A 21,407-nucleotide genomic window follows, 5' to 3' on the forward strand; every position below is an offset into this window, starting at 1 on the left:
TATAGCTTAAATCAGGTAGAAAAATGCTAACCTCTTACAACCTCTCAAGTGCTGAAAGTGTGATACTAGCCAGCGTCAATACGTTAAGCAATATATTGTCTTTGGCTCCTGTGCTACTTCAGTAGCCAGCATTTGTTCGAATATGGCATGCAGAAATGTCAGTAAAGTCTGTAAAAGAAATCCCCAAAATGTTGCGAAAGTAGGTTAATCAATATCTCCATTCCTAAGTTGTTTTTTTCCCCTTCACATTTTGGATATTTGAATATTAGTTCATTCCCTGTATTGGACATCTAGATTTTATATTTTTGTAATTCGTTATACAAGTAATAATAGTAGTTATTGGTTTAATAAAATATTTTTATAGCAAAGTATGTAATAAAAGTGTTTTGTTTTGTAGCATTTAATTGAAATAAAAATTAGTTTTAAAAACATTATTAATGTAATCAAGGCTTACTTGAACACCAGTGGCCAAGTGATAAGCTCGCCGAATACTGGTAGTTTGTCCGTGCTCAATCCTTAGCATATGGGTGTGTTACATGTATGCTTTCTAGTTTTTACTTAAGTGTAATATGAATAGAAGTAAAGTTCCTTTAGAAAGTCCTCTATGAAAGCCTTCCCTTCAAATAAGATTCTCACCTACTTTGTCTAAATCAGTTAACCAAACCAAAAACTTATTCATTTCTTAATGATATAAAACTATTTAATATTTATAGTAAGACAAAAAAGTCAGTATCTTATATTTTGTGTGTAAGGTATCAAGCAATGGATCACAGCAAAGGGCTGAAAAATTATTATATCTTGAAGCAAATAAATTTAAAAATTTTTATATAGATTTAAAAATTTTTATATAGATTTAAAAAAATATTATGCAATAAAGTAGAATTCAGGCAGAGGGGTTCTTAATTAAAGCAAGAAAAATTAAATCATTAAAAAATACTTGGAAGTATTTATTGAAATGCTTTTTAGATTTAATTTATCCTATTTCAGTGTTATTTGTTATTTATCAAAAAAGGTATTTTTAATGTTCTTTATTAATTTAATAATTTTTTTAAGTTGATATTTCAGCAATTGAATACAAATTAAGTTTTTATTTTTGTTCTGTCTTCCATTTTATATGAGAAATATATAGCTTTTAATATCTGTATTAAACGAAATGTAATGTCTTATCCTCTAGTTTCTGTAAATGAATAGGAATTGGGGCGGAAAATTTTTTGGAGATACAGATACCAAGCTCTAGTTTGTATTATCATACAAAACATTGATAAATATATAACATTTATTATTACATAAATATATTTTTGCATGCGATGGTATGTTTTATGTATTTTGTAAATATTTGCAAAATTTATTTATATCCATAATAATATGTGATATTTCACAAACATGAAATGCAGCATAAAGGGTTATCTGCTAGTCTTATTCATTGTCATGTTATTCAAATGTCATATCTTAAAAGTGTCATTTTTTAATTTAATTTTTTTAATTATTCAGATGGGTACAAATACCAAATGAAATGAAACATTTTTCTGATTTTAAAAGTTATGGAAATATTTTAAATTGAAATCAAAAGTGAAATGATATTCAAAGCCTGCTTTATCTGTAATTTCTAATACTCATTCTTTTGTGTTCATGTTATGAAATTTATTCAGTTAATTTAAGTTTTATTAGTGGGGAAAATAAACAGCTAACATATTTTATAGGGTGGCGTCATTGCCGTGATAATAAAATGGGATTGCAATCTAGATTATGATAAAAAGCACTGTTTTCCATCTTATGAATTCAGGAGATTAGATGATCCGGAAGCAAAATTAGCTCCTGGCTGGAATTTCAGGTTATTTTTATTTATTTTTTTCTTCTTCCCTGCTTTTTTTTTATTATTATTGTATGTTTGTCTTCTTAATAATTATTTTTTGTCTATTAAAAAATGGGCTTTGTGCCATGCAACTAATATCTAACAATCTGGGGGACTGCTACCATTAAGATATATATATATATATAAAGAATTCTACACCAACAGATATGGGCAGTCAATAACAAAGATCCATTTATAGTACAGCACTGATGAAAATCATGATTAAAAAAAGCTGCATTATAGCTTCTTAATTTACTAAATATAAGGCTTAAAATGAATCTAAAATACAGGTTCAAAATTTATTCACCAGATAAAGATATGCTTTAAATAATACAAAATAAGAGATAAAGAATAAGGACTGACTGAATTTTATTTAGCACCTCAAAGAATTTTATAATAATACACTTCAACATGAGCACCATTAGTTACTCAAAGGATATCAAGTTTATTGTAGTCAGTCTATTAGTTCACGTTTCCCTCTAGACTTCAAAGTCACAGTAGCTGTTTCTGTTGTGTTCTGTTATACAGTCAAAAGTCATTAATCCGGACTCGTCGGGACTTCGGCGATTCTGGATTATAGATCATCAGTTTAAATCTGATAAGATCGCATGCAGAAATTATAAAATTAAAAATATGAAACCGTAATTTATGAAATAAAGAACAATTATGATCTAAAGGGTATCAAAATTTACAAAAAAAAGCATAATATTTAAATTTGTTTACTTTATTAAATATTTCTTTCAATGTAAGTGGTTTAAGTTGCTTCGTTTTTTATGTGATAATACTTTCTCTTTAATTCTGTAAACAGACATAATTTCTTGCTCAGTTACAAAGTTCCGCTGTTCAAGTCCTATAATTGCTGTGTCGAGAATACCGATTAATTTGTCAATCGAAATTTTTTCGTTTTCAATAACCTCTGTGTCACTTTCTTGGCTATCGGAAGTGAATTATAATGACGAAGAATTTTATTTAAATCATATCGAAGACGGAGAACAACGAGATGAAATACTACATTTAGTAAGGAAATATAAGCCAAATAAAATAAAAACATCTGCCCTGAAGATAAGGATAGTGCTGACAGATCAACTTCCAATTCATTGCGTGCCGCGACGTCCCCCCACCACCACCCACACACGCAGAGCAGCGTGAAATTGATAAACAGATTTCGGAATGGTTAGATAAACAAAGGGTGTGCCTTTATCCATTTTTTGCAGCAATTCCACTTTTTGTTTAATGACTTCGAAACATACTTTCACTTTGTAGATGCTTTACATATTAGTAAATACATATCAGAAATTCTATTTGACATAATCGAAAGTTCAAGCTTACTTTTATAAAATTGCTCTAACAGTCAGCAAAAAATAATAAGCCGGATCCAATTCGAAGATTAAGGAACAACGCAATCTGCAACATTAACTGAATTAGATAATTTTAGCTTAGCTTATACCGTCCGTTATACATTAAACGCGCATTCGTAAACGTCTTTTGCGCATGCGCACACGCATATTCGCAGCCGTAAAGGTCTTACGCTGCGCAGAAAGTTTGTAGCTTTGAGGTGTTGGAAAATATAGCTTATTTTTAAACCTTTTACTGCATCATCTCTCCTCCTTGAAATGTTTATTTAGTTTAGTCCTTATTTTAATGTAATATAGTAGTTACTTCTACTTCTTTTTCTTGCTGCCACTGTTTGCGTTGAGAACGGACTGTTTGAACCTAATTGAGATGCAAAAAGGAAACATGATGTTACGTCATCTGAAAAGCCGATTCGTGCCAATAGCTGATTGGTTGCCGTGAGATGACGTCATTCCTACTTCTGCTATAAGTATCTCGCGTTGCTCTGGCTCAACCCCTCAGAGTTAGTGCTGGCATGAGGTGTTGCTGTTGATTAAAGAAATTGTTCTTTCTGTCTACGGCGTTGCTTTTCCTGCGATTTTGTGAAATAAGGGAAAACGACATTGCTCTCACTACTGAAGTGATCCTGAGTTGCTGTCGTCTCTTCTTGATGTTCACGATAAGTATGTTTTCTTTATTCTTTTCGCCATTAGGTTAAAAGTTAGGATTCATGCATATCATGGACAAGGAGGCGATTGAAAACCGTATCAAATCTGTGTGTGATCACAGAAATCTGGAAGTTACCTGCGATAACTTAGAAAAACTTAAGCAACTTATGCTTTCTGAGTTTCATGCTTATCAAAATTTATTTAATCCAAAAAATGCGACTGAAGTTCACTTAGCCCATGTCAATGCTATGGAAAAGGATATACAAATCTTAGAATTATACATTAATGAAATGAAACAAAAAGAAACCCTAAATAATCCAACAGAGGAAACAAATCAATCTGATATTACTGCTAGTCAAAAATCTAGAATCAAAAAGAAAACCACAATAGATAAAGAAGGATACATAACCCCTAGAAAAACTCATAAAAGAACTCTATCAAATTCCGAAATTGAAGAACCAGCTCAAAAAAATAAATTCGAGGAACTAAACCCTGAAGACAATATGGAAGCAGAGGAAGGTGAATTTATTACACTCAACAAAAAAGCAGGACACATTCCCCCTATAGTCTTAGCAGACTTCACGGGGGATTGGGATAAGATGAAAGAAGATTTTGAAGAGCAATTAAATATAAAAAAATATCGTGGAAACCTAAGTGGAGGTACACTGACCATAAAAGTTTATGACTCAGACCACTACCGCACAGTTACTGAATACCTAACTAAACTACTTATTCCTTTTCATACTTATAAACTCAACAGTGAAAAGCCTATCAAGGCAATAATTAAAAAACTTCCAAAAACAGCTAATATGGAACTAATCAAAAACGAAATTGCCCAAGAAGGTATCCCAATTCAAAAAATTCAACAAGTAATTCACACTATTGAAGGAAAGAAAGTTAATCTTCCTGTTTTTATAGCAGAATGTACTAGAAATAAAGAAGGTAAAAGAATATATGATCTAAAGAAACTCCGAGGTCTGGATGTCTTCATCGAGCCTTTTAAAGCTCGCCCTGGACTAGAAATAAAGAAGGTAAAAGAATATATGATCTAAAGAAACTCAGAGGTCTGGATGTCTTCATCGAGCCTTTTAAAGCTCGCTCTGGACCCGTGCAGTGCCATAAGTGCCAAAGGTACGGGCACATAAGGGACAAATGTCACTAGAAACCTCGCTGTTTAAAATGTGCAGAGCCTCATGAAACATTCACTTGTAAACAAACAAAAAATGACAACAAACTCCCTGTCTGTGCCCTCTGTGGGCAAAATCACGTTTCTTCCTTCAAAGGTTGCAGTAAACATCCTTATAATGTTCAGAAGCAAATCGAAGAATCTAAAGCTTTCAAAGAAGAAAAGAAAAAAGAACAATTTAAATTTAACAAAAAGAATTTTCCTTCACTCCCTGAGAACAAACCAAAAAATGCATGGAATACTTCCAAGAAAAATGAAAACACTAGTAAAACAGAAGACACAAACTCAAACCCACTTGGCTTTTTTGACTGGATAAAAATCCAATTCACTCAAGTTAAAGAATTCTTCCAGAAATTTAAAACAGCAAAAACAATATTAGACAAACTAGAGGTCGGTATGGCGGCCTTCGAATATTTCTCAAATCTAAACTATGAATTTTAATCAAACTCATAGTCAAATAAATTTTATCTCAGCTACAAATAGCTTCTTAAAGATTTGTTACTATAATGCAAACGGCATCAGATACCAACAAGTGGAAATTTCAAATTTTCTTACTAGACATAACATTGATGTTATGCTAGTAAATGAAACCCATCTCTGCTCTTGCGACAAATTTAAAATACAAGGCTACCGCATCTACAGAAAAGACAGAAGACATAATAGAGGGGGAGGAAACGCAATTCTCATTAAAAACCATATCAAAACAGCCAAATATGATTTAAATCCCACTTGTACTATAGAAAATGCTGCAGTACTTATCTATAGTGGTTTTAGAGAACCTTTTCTTTTTATCTCCGTCTACAATCCCCCCTCCAGCACTCTTGATCTCAATAATCTGAAACTACTTACTGAAAATAACTACCCCACCTTAATAGCAGGTGATTTAAATGCTAAACATTCCTCTTAGAACTGTAGAGTCGCAAATAGAAATGGAGAAAATTTAAGCAACTTCATCCACAATAGTAACATCAATCTCGTTGCTTCCAATCACCCAACGCACTATACGCACAACGGACTAGGGGATATTTTAGATATAGTTTTGATGAAAAACCTTCCTAATATTCCTAATCTTGATGTTCTCCCAGAACTTTCGTCTGACCATCTCCCTATAGTCTTCAACTTCTATGGATTTTATCCCCCTCTCCCTAAAGCTCATACAAAAGTTAATTGGTATATGGTTACCAAACAGCTAAATTCTGTTAACAGCAGAGCCACACTTCGTTATGACTGCGATATTGAGCTGGAAATCACCAGATTAAACTCCAAAATTCAAAACGCTATCAATAATGCTACCTATACAGTCAAGAATAAAAATCCCTATGACATCCCAGAAGAAATTAAATCCCTTATACAAGAAAGAAATAGACTTAGAAAAAGATGGCATATTACTCACAATCCTACTGAAAAACATCATATTAATTATTTAAACAGAAAAATAAAAGAAGACATCGCCACCCATTGATCAAATTCGTGGGATAATTTCCTAGAAAACATGGATCTTTACCCAAACTCTGTTTGGAAAGTAGCTAAATCACTCAGAAATCTTTCACCCAATCAAATTCACCCCCTGTATCACATGGTCAAAATTCACCACTCCGAAGACTCCATAGCTGAAATTCATGCAAAAGAATTAGAAAACATTTTTAAACAACATGAAAATAAAAATTCTGATCATGAAAAAGATATTAATTACTCTGTCAATAGCATCCTCAACAGTCCCAGCATTAATTTTTTTATGCCTGCATCTCCAAACGAAGTTCAGCAAATTGTTAAAAAATTAAAGAAGCGCAAAGCTAAAGGATATGACATGATTTCTAATGAAGCATTGCAAGCTTTACCTAGAAGATGCATAGTCTTAATTACAAATATTTTTAATGCTTGTATTAGACTCAGCTACTTTCCATCGCAGTGGAAACATTCGATCATTGTTACAATCCCGAAACCAGGAAAAGATCCAAAGCTAGCAAAAAATTACAGACCCATCAGTCTTCTGCCAGCGCTTGGAAAAGTTTTCGAACGAGTACTTAGTGCTCGGCTCACCAATCATCTAGAACGCCTTAATCTAATAGACAAGCATCAATTTGGATTCCGCAAAGGCCACAATACCACACATCAAATATTAAATTTAGTTGAATTTATTGCCCAAGAATTTACAAAAAAGAACGGAGTAGCGGCATGCTTCCTCGATTTCGAAAAAGCTTTCGATCGAGTGTGGCATGCTGGCTTACTTCATAAGCTATCTAACTTCCTTTTACCAAACAGCTTTATTAAGCTTATGCATTCTTATTTTAAACATCGTACTTTTCAAGTGCGCTGTGGTGAAGCAATCTCTTCAAAAAAAGTGATTTACAGTGGAGTAGCTCAAGGCAGTGTTTTAGGACCGAAGCTTTTTACAATATTCATAAATGATATGCCTCTACCTTTTCATTTTAATATACTCAAATATGCCGACGATACAGTCATCCTCACCAGTTCACGAAGTCCAAATAATGCTTTAGAGAAACTTCAGCTCCAAGTCAACATTATTAACAAATTTTGTCAAGACTGGAAAATCAAACTAAATACTGATAAATGCTGTGTAGTTCTTTTTCGCGGATACAGAAAAAATATCCCAGTGAATATAAATATCCGACTCAATAACCAAGATATTCCTGTTGCCAACTCCTATAAATATTTAGGTGTCTATATTGACAAAACCCTAAATTTCAAAGATCATCTTCAATATGTTACAAATAAGGCTAACGCTGCTTTCATTGCTCTCTGCTCATTAATTGGAAGAAACTCTAAGTTAAACCTCCGTACCAAGAAAAATATCTACATCTCACTTATTCGACTAATAATCCTCTATGCAGTTCCAGCCTGGGCTACTGCCCGAAAAATAGACAGACAAAAATTAAATGTACTTCAAAACAAAATCTTACGTAGCATAGTGAACGCACCTTGGTTCGTGCGAAATTCTCAAATTCACAAAGACCTGGATATCAATCCAATTCACGACCAAATCCTAATTTCTGCACACAACTTCTTTGAAGATATGAGAAATTCTCCCTATGAAGCTATTAAATCGCTTACAGACTATGACCCTACTATTGAGAACGTAGTGAAAAGACCTCGAACGATCCACCACAATTCTGAGTGGTGGTAGTGTATATAATGTATTAAAAAAAAAAAAAAATTACTATTCAAGAAAGATGAACTTTGCAAAATTAGGACTTTATTTTTCATCGATGAATTCTTCGTTTTACTACTTATTTAACCAAGATTTTTACTTTTTATTTTTACTATATCGTATCGTGTGTTTTAAAATCAAAGTTCGTGGTAACACCAAGTGCTTACTCTCTCTCATTAGCCCTAGTGAGCTACATGACCTCATTTTCGCCTTTTACAGTTTCCTATTCATTTAATGATTATATCGCAAGTTTAGAAGATTTTCAAGTGTTTCAAAAGACATAAGACTCTTAAATTCACAAATAGATGTTGCTTTTACTATGTTCGAACTTTATTTATTGCCAAAAACTACAAAAACTTCATTTTTCGAACTCTGACTCCTCGACCAATCTAAATGACGGACGCTGACCACGTGTTCCTGCTCTTCTTGACTCGCGCAGAAGCTTAGACTTTCATTTCGCTTCTCACCATCATTTACGTATATAATAACCCATGCTATGCCATGATATGCAATTTAGCAAAACTTATTTCATGAGTTCTCTCATTTATTGATCTCGCCTTCGGGCGCGGTGTATTTTAAATACACCTCTTAAATTTTTAACTTTATGGCCTATGCTAAAATGATAATATACTGGTAAGAGCTCCTAGTAGCTAAAGCCAGCAGTAAAGATATGATCCAAGCTCAACCCCTTCTAGTTCCTGCTTTCCCAGCACTTGAGTGAGCGGTTTCCAGCCCCTTCAGAAGGATGCATGCAGTCCGGCGATTAAAGTGCCTTGGTTCCGGTTTGCGGGATGATTGCTCCAGATTAAAGTTCTTTGGTTCAGAGGCTACCATGTGAGTGACTGCTGTGGGTGGCATCCATGTTCTTCAATGAAGGCGGAATTAAAAATACGTGAGCGGCAACTCCTTATGCAAACGGGGTTAGGCCTGTTTTAAGTGCTTTCAAGAACTTCATTTAAATTTTCAGGTGTTTTTCTTGACCATTGATTATGGACTTATTGAATGGGTAGCCAGCTTTATTTTTAGGCCGCATAATTACTGTTTAGGACATTTTTGTTTGTATAGAATGCCAGTGTTTTGGAGACCAGGTAAAAATATTTGATGAATGATGGTTATATTATATTTTTCCTAAGACTCTAATATTGTTGACATTTATTTTCTGTGTTTTTATTCTTTATTATATTGTTAATAAATTGGGTAAGTTCAAAATCTTTTATTGTCTTCAATGTCTGCACAACATATCTCAGGGAGCTTTTATTGCTACTACTGCTAAATGTTTAATTTCTTTAAACTTTAAACCTTGCTTTAGCATCATGAGGTACGGATTATAGATCATTCCGGATTATGGGTGTTCGAATTAACGATTTTTGACTGTATTTTGTAATTTTTAGAAAATTGTGAAATTAGTGGTATAAAAAGTTAAATTTTGTAATTTTTGCAATTTTTTCTAAATTTAAAATGCCAATATATATATATTTACATCATTCAAACCATTTTTGCTATTCTAAGTATATGTTTTTGTCCGGTGATTGCAAAAGAAAGGTTTTGCTATTCTAAGTATATGTCTTTGTCCAATGATTGCAAAATAAAGGGAGCATTAAGTATGTACTGTGTATATGACACTGTATATATTAGAGGTAATCATATAATTATGATTCAAAATTAATGTTTGTCAGATTATGAAAATGCTGCACATATTTACATAAAAGCAAAAGGGAAAATGATATATGTTCCAGTAGTAGTCTGCCAAAACTTTTAGTAACTAATAATAATAATATTGTATCCCTCTGTTGAAAAATAAATGAATTTTCTAATTTTTAATCTATCCCAGTAATACAGTCAAAAGTCATTAATTCGGACACCCATAAACCGGACCTCAAAGCTACAAACTTTCTGCACATGCGTCGCATCTACACATGCGCATAAGACCTTTACGGCTGCGAATATGCGTGTGCGCATACGGGAGAAACGCCGCGGCACGCAATGAATTGAAAGTTGATCTGTCAGCACTATCCTTATCTTCAGGGCAGATATTTTTATTTTATTTGGCTTATAATTCCTTACTAAGTGTAGCATTTCATCTCGATGTGTTCCATCTTTGATATGATTTAAATCAAATTCCTCATCATTATAATTCGCTTCCGATAGTGATAAAGTGACACAGAGGTTATTGAAAACGAAAAAATTTTGATTGACAAATTAGTCGGTATTCTCGACACAGTAATTATAGGACCTGAACAGCGGAACTTTGTAACTGAACAAGAAATTATGTCTGTTTATAGAATTAAAGAGAAAGTATTATCGCATAAAACGAAGCAACGTAAACAAGTTACATTGAAAGAAATGTTTAATAAAGTAAACAAATATTAAGCTTTTTTTTTTTTTGTAAATTTTGATACCCTTTAGATCATAATTGTTCTTTATTTCATAAATTACGGTTTCATATTTTTAATTTTATTATTTTATGCATGCCATCTTACCAGATTTAAACTGATGATCTATAACCCGGAAAAATCGATAATCCGGAATCGCCGAAGTCCGGTTTAACGACTTTTGACTGTATAATTTTTTCCTAATATCAATTTTCAAGAGCGAAAACGTACAGTGCCATTTCAGCTATGCATAACACTAAACTTGCATGGCAATTTTTAATGGAAAAAAAACATTTTGGTACTTTTATTTGGCAGTAAAGTATTATATTCTTTGAAACAGTATTTGTCTTTTATTCTAAATATGGAACCAAAACAATTATACTTTATTATACAATAATTGTTTATTTTGTAGGGATTTTTGTACCCTTTTAATTGTGCATATGTTTTTAATTTTTTGGCTGATAGATAAGAGATTCCCCTTTATTAAAATACCATTCTTATATTTGCATATTAAATTTACAGAAATATTCATTAGCTTTTATATGTATTTTATGTAGGTATGCCAATTATTACAATGATGACAGACGTACATTATATAAAATGTATGGTATACGACTGTCAATAAGTGTTGTTGGTCAAGCTGGACAGTTTAGAATTGTGCCTCTTCTACAAAATGTTGGTGCTGGTCTTGGATTACTTGCTTTAGTAAGCCTTTTCTTATTATTATTCTTGTATGTGTGTTAACTTTAAATACATAAGTTTAATATCAGTATTGCTAAAAGGCTTTAAAAATCTAAATAATTATAGAAATCCTAAAAATTTGTCTTTTTCTATAATGTAGTTCAAATATTAATGGCATAAATATTGAATAAATTTGATTTATATTGTTATTTTCAGTTAGGTATACATCTTAGGTAACTTGTAATAGTCAAATATTACTACAGAGTTTAATTTTAGTAAAAATGAAGTTTTTAAATAGTGATTTCTAAAGCCGAATTAAAATAAATAAATAAATGATATTTAAAATTTTCATATTAATTTTAAAATTTATTGCAGAGAAAAGTGAGGAAAATTTTATAAAAGAAATAATTTGAGTACTTGCATATCATTTCTATCAAGTTGGTCATTATAAACTTCACTGTTTTGTAATTTGAATTCTCTTCAGAATTTAATACACATGCTGAAATTTTTCTCAAGTGCAGGATATAAAATACAAGTTTCATTTTGGTATATTAAACAGATAAATCTAAGGATGAAATTGAAAGAAAATTTAATTAAGTCCAAAGGGGCAATTTGCTCAGAAAGACTATTAATTTCATTTTGGCATTTTGCATTGATTCACTACAAGCGTTGTTTCACTTTTCAAATTGTTGTCACCAAATATTATTGCCCTGTATTATATTTAAAGAAATTAAATTATGAAGAATCTGCATATATGTATGTATGTTTCTCGCATCGTGATAAAACACCGGTACCTAGAACCATCCAATTTTGAATAACATAATCCTCCTGTGAATATGGACATCTGGAAGCCCAAATTTGAAATTGGGCTTATTATTTATTTCATATTTTGTAATTTTTTTTTTTTTTTTTTTGATTCACAGACTCCAAGCATTTCAAAGCAAGCAATAGAAACGTTGTAGAGAAAAAACATTTTAATCTCCAGTGCGCGAGACTGTGCATCGGAAATTCTAAAGATATGCTCAGTTTTAAATTATTTTGCGATATTGCTCTTGAACTGCATTTTATTGTTTAAGTGCAAAGAACATGATATTTAATATATAAAGGTAATGCAAAAAATGTTTTAAAAAATGCCCCTTTGGATGTAATTTAAAATCTGAAACCTTTCAGATTTTTTTTCTTATATGTGTGTAATAATTTAGGAATGCAACAGAAGGTACAAATAAATTTAATCATGGCCGATGGCTGTAGATATTCAGCATGTGAACGCTTAACTGCATAGTAGAATGGTGTAACTTGCAGACAAACATAGCTGTAGATTCAAACATAATTTATCTCTGAACAAACAAATTCTTGAGATGCATATATTGTTTCTGATATCATAATAGGTGCAATCTGCACCCAGTCTACATCTTACTAATCTTAAGACAAATATGACAGATGATAGAGAGAAGTGAGCCAATCACATGTTAGCAAGTGAGCAGGAAAATGTGATGCTTTAAAAAAGGGGGGTTCCTAGGAGAATAGAATTTCAAAAAGTATTGGTTCCCCCAAATTTTTATTTCAATTTAAATCGTATTTACTCATTGCCTAGTACAGAGGTCTTCAACCTTGATTCTGCTGAACCCTAGGGTTCAAGGGTCTTATATATTCATTATAATAAACAAACAGGATTCTTGTATCTTTATTTCTCTATATTATTTATTTATCTCTGTATTTGTTCAATCAGGATTCTTGTATCTTTATTCTAATAAACAAATATAACTCAAATAATATAGCAGAAATTTTGCTTTTCTGTGGGACTTAAAAATATAGCAATCCCAAGAATTAAAGTACTTCTTTTTCTTTTTTTCAATTGAAAGTATTTTGACAGTATAACTAAGTGATCTGTAGTCACTCAGTTTTCGGTCATCAGTAAAGTGATCTTTAGTCAATTATTCAAGTTTTCTTGTTATTATGATCTTCTATGGAATTATTTATTCATTTATTTTAATTCATTCTTATGTGAATTAGTGTGTTTGTTTATTCTGTATTTTGTATACTTTAATTTGTGATTATTTAATGTGTTTGTGTGTGCTTAATTTATGTATTATTTCATAGAGCTTTTAATTCTGATTTGATTGATGTTGGAACTTTGAAAACAAAAGACATAGGCTCAGAATAATTACTGGAGTTTAGCAACAAATTTTACAATTAAGTTAATGCTTTTTTTTGGGGGGGTGGGCAACTTGGTAAAATTCCAGAAGTTTTCAAAACACTTTTTTTTTTTAACATTCTAGAAGTGATCGTGTAAAGAACTTATTTTAACCAATTATTTTTAGTTGTGAAACTTTCCTTTCTCTTTTGATTTCAGTTTCTTGCCAGAATGTAAGTTTTAGTGATGTAGTATGCAAATCTGAGTGATTTCGGAATTAGTATTTAAGCAATGGTTTTAAGAGTAGTAGGAGAAGAATAGTCCCGTATTGATGCCACATGTTTGAAGTATCTTTGTAGGTGTATAGTTGGTGCTTAGCCACTTTCTTTAGATCATAGTAATATTCTGGGTTTGGCTTTGCTGTGTGCAGCCAATTTAATGGTTTAGATAATTAAGGAGCCAGTCTTACTTATTGTGTACATTGCCAGAGCACATCTTACTTATTGTGATTTTACATTTTAATTTTCTGTCCGAGTTACTTAGCCACAAGTAGTGGTAAGTGTAAGCACCGAGTTAGTGCAATTTTTGTTTTGTTCAAATAAAAAGGTTATTTAAACCTTCTTCTGCAGTAACTGTTCTTCAAAGACATAGCTAGGATTCATTAATCGGTCTTTTCAGTACAGTTGATCCCAAAACTCGTGGTCTATTCAAGATATGTAAAAATTGTTATTTGCTATAAGCAAATAAGTCTACCTGTCAAATAATTAAGAAGATCTTGAGGAACTCGTAGCATAAGGCAATGCAGATTGGTGTCAAAACTTAATTTGGTGAGAACAAAATTCAGACCTTCTGAAGGAGCAGAAAAATGAATCTAAATACTTTTTGAGGTAAAAGGAAGGTGGCCTCCTCGTATTTTAAATATTCAATTGAAATTATATTTTCTTTTACCAAAACAGGCAAATAATGATACTTTTTCTGTCAATGATAATATGCAATTATAAAATGAGATGTTTGGAAAAAGGAAATTTCACAAACTGTATTTTATATAATAACTAATAAATAAATAAATATATAAAATCAAAAATAATATAAAATCAAAAATATATAATAAAATTATTTGTTGTATAAAAATTCATAAATGGCATTATTTTATGCATTAACAATAAAATATAAGCATATCTTGTAGTTTATAAATAATTAATAAAATAAATTTAAAAACTAAAGCCTTTTTAAGATTTGTATTTAATATATACATTTTATAATTATATAAAATAATGATTTGTTTATAATAAAGAATTGTATTGTTCTTTTTATAATGAAGTCAATTTTTTCTTTTTTCTTTAGGAGGTTGTGATCTGTGATGTTGTTGTGTTGTACTTAATGAAAAAGAGGGTCTATTTTAAATCAAAGAAATATGAAGAAGTTGATCCTGAGCGAGAAACTATCCCTGTATTGGTATGATATTAAGTGCTTTTTCAAAACAAAGTTGATATTGTCAAATTTAGGAAATATGCTAAAATAGTTTGATGCAGAAGTCTTGCAACAACATAAATTTTTTTAATTTGAACCTGTTTTGGGAAGTTGTATAATTTTTTATTCCAACCGTATGAAAAGTTATGCCCAACTTCCAAAACATAAGTTCTAGAGAAGCTGAAAAGCTTAAGTAAGTGTTGTAGAAATTTTGCTGTTGCGTGATCAGTATTAAGCACGTTAACCAACCCATAAATTGCAACATGCTTTGAAGTCGGTCATAGACTTTTTATTTATAGTGTTATTAGGTTATAATTTTATATTTTTTATTCCGTGTCGATAAGTCACGTGGAGGAGAACAAAGTATTTCATGCTTCGGAAAGTAAAGAAAGTTAGCTCCTCTATCAGCATATTTGTTGATCTTTTAAAAATAAGAACAAACTTTCAGTTGTTGCTTTTGGTCCAAAACATGCAGTTTATCAGGAATTTCTAGAGCAGAAGTATCAGAAAAAATATTGAAAAGAATTTGAGTTTGGGCTCCAGACAGGGCCGTTCCTAGCAGGGGTGCAGTGTGTAAAAGTACACGGGTGGCTAAAATCAGGGTCAACCGAACTCTCGCGATATCACACTTAAATATTTAAAATTCATTGTAAGTACTTGTCATATGTAAGTACTTTTTATAAAATTTGCATATGGAATTACTTAGTGAGTATGAAAGAAACGTTTTACTAATAATTGAGTTTTTATTTATTTATTATTATTATTATTATTATTATTATTATTATTATTATTATTATTATTTGGGGACAGAAATCTTAGGAAAGTATGTGGACAGCCAATGGCCTAGGAACGGCCTAGGCTCCAGATCAGTATTTTATAACTTTGTTTACCCTTATAGAGCACTTGAAATAATATTTATAACTTTAGGAACCTCTGCATAAACATAACTTACAAGTGTAGTATTTTTCAGCTCAAATACTACACTTGTAAGTTATGTTCAAATCAGCATTCTCATTCATTTTACCTTACTTATCCTTATAGTGCACTTGAAATAATATTCATAATTTTAGGAACCTCCATATAGATATAACTTATAAGTCTAGTATTTTTCATAGAACATTTCATAGAATCATTTTCTAATGATTCATTAAAAATTCCTAGAAATCCCTAGGAGTTCCTTAGAAAACAAGTGGGTTTTTAGGAAGCTTTTAACACAGTTTGAGAAGCATTTTCTTTAGCTAGGTGCAAAATATTAAACCTTGGTTTGTGAACTCATGATTACCATATTGGTAATCATGATCAAGAATCAGCTTAGTAACCCCATCAAAATAGAAACAGTTTAAATTTATTTTATCTTTCAAACAACAATCTCTACATATAAAATCATGTTAGATTAAATTTTTCTGAGGTAAAAAATGTACAATTTACCTTCTTCTGAAGAAAGAGCAGTAATTTTTCCTGTCAAGAAAAAGGAATTTTGCCATTGAATTTGAATTGTGCAAATAATCACAAAGTCTTCTTCACTGATGACTTCCATAGAATTGCGGTTATGTCACTGCAAAAAATGTGGTACATTTGTAAGTAACAATACATTATTAGTGCAAAAGCATTAGCCCAGAAGGCCTATTAATTTCATTTTGGTATTTTGCGTCAAATCACTATAAAGAGTGTAACGCTTTTCAGATTTTCAGAAATCTTTATCAAAATTATATTTAAAGAAATTAAATACTGAAGAATCTGCATAAATGTATGTATGTTTCTTTCATTGTGATAAAACAGCATTACCTAGTGCCATCAATTTTTGAATAATGTAATCCACCATCCGAATATGGGCATCTGGAAGCCTAATTTGGAATTTGTTTTATCTATCTCATATTTTGTAAAACTTTAAAATTTTTTTTATAAACAAACTAAATGATTTCAAAGCGAGCAATGGCAACACTGCACAGGGGGGAAGTGTGAAGGTAACACACAAAATGTTAATATTATCCTGCATTTCCTTCTTCCGACACTTTTTCATTTAAAAATTAGTTGTATATGTCCCGCATAGCCCAGAAGATAAGAAGAGGAAAAACTAACACCACATTTTGGAAATCTGGATTTAATACCAAATGTTCGTTCAAAGACTAAGGTTTTTATTCTTTTTACTTTTCTGACATTAGGTTTCACACTCTGTATTACTCCTTGCATCCTCTCTTTAGGGAGGATACAAGAAGTGATAGCACATGCTTGCTACACTCTTACAACCCCCTCCTAAAATTTTAATTTTATCTGTTAGGAGATTCAGCTATGGCCATGAGACAGACTTCCATTTTCTTTAGCAGACTCATTTTCCTCTGACATCTGAGTTCAGCACGAAGTGCTACCACAAACACACACATATTAATTTTTAAACAAAATTGTTCTTTCTTCTTATTGTAGGGTATTGCTCAGTTATATTTTTGCAAAATTTAAAAAGACTTTAATTTGATTACACAAGTTATTTGTCTTAAGTTTCAGTCTTAATTTTGTATAATGTTGTATTTTTATTAAGTAATATGAAAGATTTTTGAAAGAAAACAGAGAGCTTTGACAATTGTACAATACCAAAAACCAGTTACCTTTTCTAAGGAACAGAGGTTTTTTGATCTGTCGTACTTAAGCATCCTCAAACCACCAGCAAGATGTTACACTGATTTTGTTGGAGAGGACTTAAATAATACTTTGACAATTATATTAAAGAATACTTTGACAGTTAGTCGTCAAAGTATTATTTAATATTGCATTATATTATTATGTTTTGATATTGAATTTTGTGTTGTATTAAGTATGTGTACCCTTAATGAGAAGAATTTATTTTATTAATGATAAAATTGAGTAGGATATTTTTATTACAAAAACCTGAATTACTTTATTGATAAAGATTGATCTTAATTAATTACCCAGACTGTTGATAAATATATTATTATACACACCTGTAAAATATTTATTAATGCAAACATTTTTTAACATATTTACAGCCTTCAGTGTCTTTAACAATTCCGGAAACTTCCTCAGTTGAACCAAAAGTTTCTAAACGAGATATTGGAGATGGTTATGAGAGGCTTGAAGACTAATGGAATGAACCATTTATGATCCAGTTATGAATGACCGGATTGAATTAAATTCTAAGATAGACATGTCAAAGTGCCAAGGAACTTTTACTTAACTGTGATACAATATTTTAACCCTGTGATAATTTAAAAATATGCATGCAAAATTGTAAATTGGTTTTTATGTATCAGCAGGCAAAATGAATATTTGCAATAAATAAACTGGGCATATTCATATTCATATTTGTCTGTAATTCTAATAAGCAATATGATGTATGATTTCTGTAACTATAGTTATTCCGTTTTGAGAAATAGCTATTCTCTTTCACATCAAAATAATCAGCATTTGATTTCAAGTTTTTCTGTGTAAAATTTTCTGATTTTAAATTGTTATCTAATTAATTTTCATATCAAGCTTCTAATTAATTTTCATATAAACATTTCCCTTCTATTAAGCAGGTAGTCTTATTCTTATTTTGACAACTAGCTTAACCATCTTGGTTTATCTGGGGAAAAAATTCCTACAAATTTGTGTTTAGTTAGAAAATGTAGACAAAAATGTGAGTTTCATAGAAATTTTATTTTTACATATTTTTTATGAATCTGAATTTTATTTTTATATATTTTTATTTTGAAGAAACAAATATGAAAGTAAATATGGTATTTTAGAATTATGAATTTTGCCTGCTTCTTATTTCTCTAGTCATTTGACTTGCTTATGGATCCAATTATTGTACATTCCAATATTGAAAATGATACTTTAGAATTGACTTAATGTACTGTTATTAATAATATTGTGTAAATCTTATTGACATTTTAACTGCAAATGTTAATGTTTTGATGCAAGTTTTGTTTACAAAATGATCTATGGTCACTCAGAACTGAATCTACATTTTATATTGTTTTAGTATTGAAAATAGATCTTTTTTAAAGTTAATAAAAAATATTGAAACATCCTTTTTATCTTTTAATTTTTGTTTTACTTAAAAATACAATTTGTGTTATAAAACTTATAAAATCATTTAATAAGATTGTTAATTCTTATCATTTTCATATAATCAATGTATGCAAATATTTTACCCATTTTTCAATCAAAATATTCTGAGTTGAGAATGTAAGAAACAAAATAGCTATGATGTCATATAGCTGCTAACATTTTGTATAACCTTATCATGTTTTAGAGTAGTAGAGACTATAGATTCACAATTCCATAGAGACATACAGTGGATGGACAAAAATATGGAAACACCTTGTGAAATGCATGTTTGAAAAGAAAGATTGATTTTAATGAAATATATAGGTGGCGCTGGCATTTTTGACTACTGACGCCACCTATACAACTTCGTAAATGTGCTAAACAGTTCAGTTGTTGTCGGAGTACTGTTATGTGAGGTTGTCATTGCATTATGTCAGAGTTAACAGACTTCGAAAATGGGCAAATTGTTGGAGCACGTATGGTAGGTGCTTCCGTAAGCAAGGTAGCCGAGGTGTTTAGTGTTTCAAGAGGTACTGTATCGAAGATTTATTCCGCATATTTGAAAAGCGGAAAAACATCATCTGCTAAATCACAGCGCGGACGAAAGTGTGTCCTGAGTGATCGTGACAGATGATCATTAAGGGCAATTGTGACGAAAAATAAGAAGACCACAGCTTCAAAAGTTACTGCTGAAATGAATGTTGTGTTAAAGAACCCTGTGAGTACCAAAACAATTAGAAGGGAGCTTCATAAACAGGGAATTGCTGGCCGTGCTGCAATTGAGAAGCCACTCATCAGTGATGCTAATGCCCGTAACAGGAAAAGGTGGTGTTCAAGTCATAAAGCCTGGACTATAGAGCAGTGGAAGCGAGTAATATGGTCTGACGAGTCTTCTTTCACATTGTTTCCCACTTCTGGCCGAGTTTACGTCTGGAGAATGCCATCTCAAGCCTATAATACAGACTGCTTGTTGCCAAGAATAAAACATGGCGGGGGTTCTGTTATGGTTTGGGTAGCCATATCGTGGTTCTCTGCTAGCTCTATGATAACTGTGTCAGGGCACATGACTGCCAAGACTTATGTGAACATTTTGGCCGATCAAGTTCATCCCATGGTACAAACTTTGTTCCCCGAGGGTGATGGTGTCTTCCAAGACGACAAAGCCCCTGTTCACACAGCTCACATTGTCCAGGACTGGTTTTCTGAGCACGAGGATGAGTTGTCCCATCTCCCCTGGTTACCACAGTCACCAGACTTGAATATTATTGAACCTTTGTGGTCTACATTGGAACGGAAAGTGCGTGCTCGTTATCCACCGCCAACATCGTTATCTGAACTTGCCACCGTTTTGCAGGAAGAATGGTATAATATTCCCTTGGCAAACATACAAGAACTGTATTTATTCATTCCGAGAAGACTGCAAGCTGTTTTGGATGCCAACGGGTTTCCTACACCATATTAAGCAAAGAAACATGTTTTTTTAAAGGTGTTTCCATATTTTTGTCCAACCCCTGTATGTTAATGCAAGGATAAAGAGGATATACCCATTTTTACATTCATTACTTTAATTAGATTATAAAATATATTAGCACATATACAAAGATAACAAAAATAATTATCAGATGTAAGTAGCTCAGCGCAATCAAAAAGTAATCACAAGCGAAAGTTGGTAAATAACATGCATGCTATTTCAGCCAGCATATTGCAGAATAGACATTCTTTGGGTCAGTCACAAATTCTCTTCCTTGCAGAAAGAGAAGGAGAAGGCTTAAATAAGGCTATCTTTTGGATCTTGCAGCTACTTAAGAGTTCTTCATAATTTTCCCCCAAGGGCCAAAGGTACTAAGAAAAAATACCTGGTATGATATGTGCACGTCTTCCTGAGCGTGTGACGAGTTGTTGAGCCGTGGAAGGAAGCGGAAGGCCGAGTGAAAGAAGAGGATGCTGTGTGCACAGACTGAAGAGACTCTCGCATGCTAGAGTGAGCAGAGGTTTTACCGGCAAACACATGAATGCAAGTGCTTAGTTTAGAATGCACGAATGAGGTTGTAGCATGATGTAGCAGACAGTGACAGCATTTTCATCGCTTCTCAGAAAGTCTGGAGGAAGGACTATCTCGTAAAGTCCAGAGCAGAGGATGGTTGAAAGAACTCGGATGGTAGTCAAAGTGCCATGCCATAAACAATTTCGATGGATGTCTTGTTTAAAGAACGTAGACCACAAAGAACAAGAGAAAGTAATGTAATCCAGCAAATGTTATTATGAACTTGAGAGCAGCATTTAGATCACAATGAAAACATTGCATCAGGTGTGAAACACGGTGGAAACATTCCTCCAGATTTTGAAGTGAATACGTAAGTTAGAGGTCGATGGTTGGTAATGACATGTTGACCTTTGAGATTATATATGAAATATTTTATAGCTGGATAAATGATGAGTAACTCTCTGTCATGTGTGCTGTATTTTTATTCAGTGGAAGATAGCTTTCTCAAAAAA

The 21,407-nt window shown here is 31.8% G+C and overlaps 1 protein-coding gene across 1 annotated transcript in view; it reads left to right on the forward strand.

Annotated features, from left to right (window-relative positions):
- Positions 1-18,891, forward strand: part of LOC118192988 (P2X purinoceptor 4-like) — a 55,581-nt gene extending 36,690 nt beyond the window's left edge. Inside the window, exons 8-11 of the mRNA XM_035364016.2 lie at positions 1,701-1,831; positions 11,137-11,284; positions 14,739-14,849; positions 17,864-18,891. Of these exons, the coding sequence (XP_035219907.1) occupies positions 1,701-1,831; positions 11,137-11,284; positions 14,739-14,849; positions 17,864-17,959 (486 nt within the window). The 3' untranslated portion in view covers positions 17,960-18,891. The remainder of the gene's footprint in view (positions 1-1,700; positions 1,832-11,136; positions 11,285-14,738; positions 14,850-17,863) is intronic.
- The last annotated feature ends 2,516 nt before the right edge of the window (positions 18,892-21,407 follow it).

Source organism: Stegodyphus dumicola, chromosome 1, assembly GCF_044657685.1.
Source record: "Stegodyphus dumicola isolate Sdum_Otavi_A_Nest chromosome 1, ASM4465768v1".
NCBI lineage: Eukaryota > Metazoa > Arthropoda > Arachnida > Araneae > Eresidae > Stegodyphus > Stegodyphus dumicola.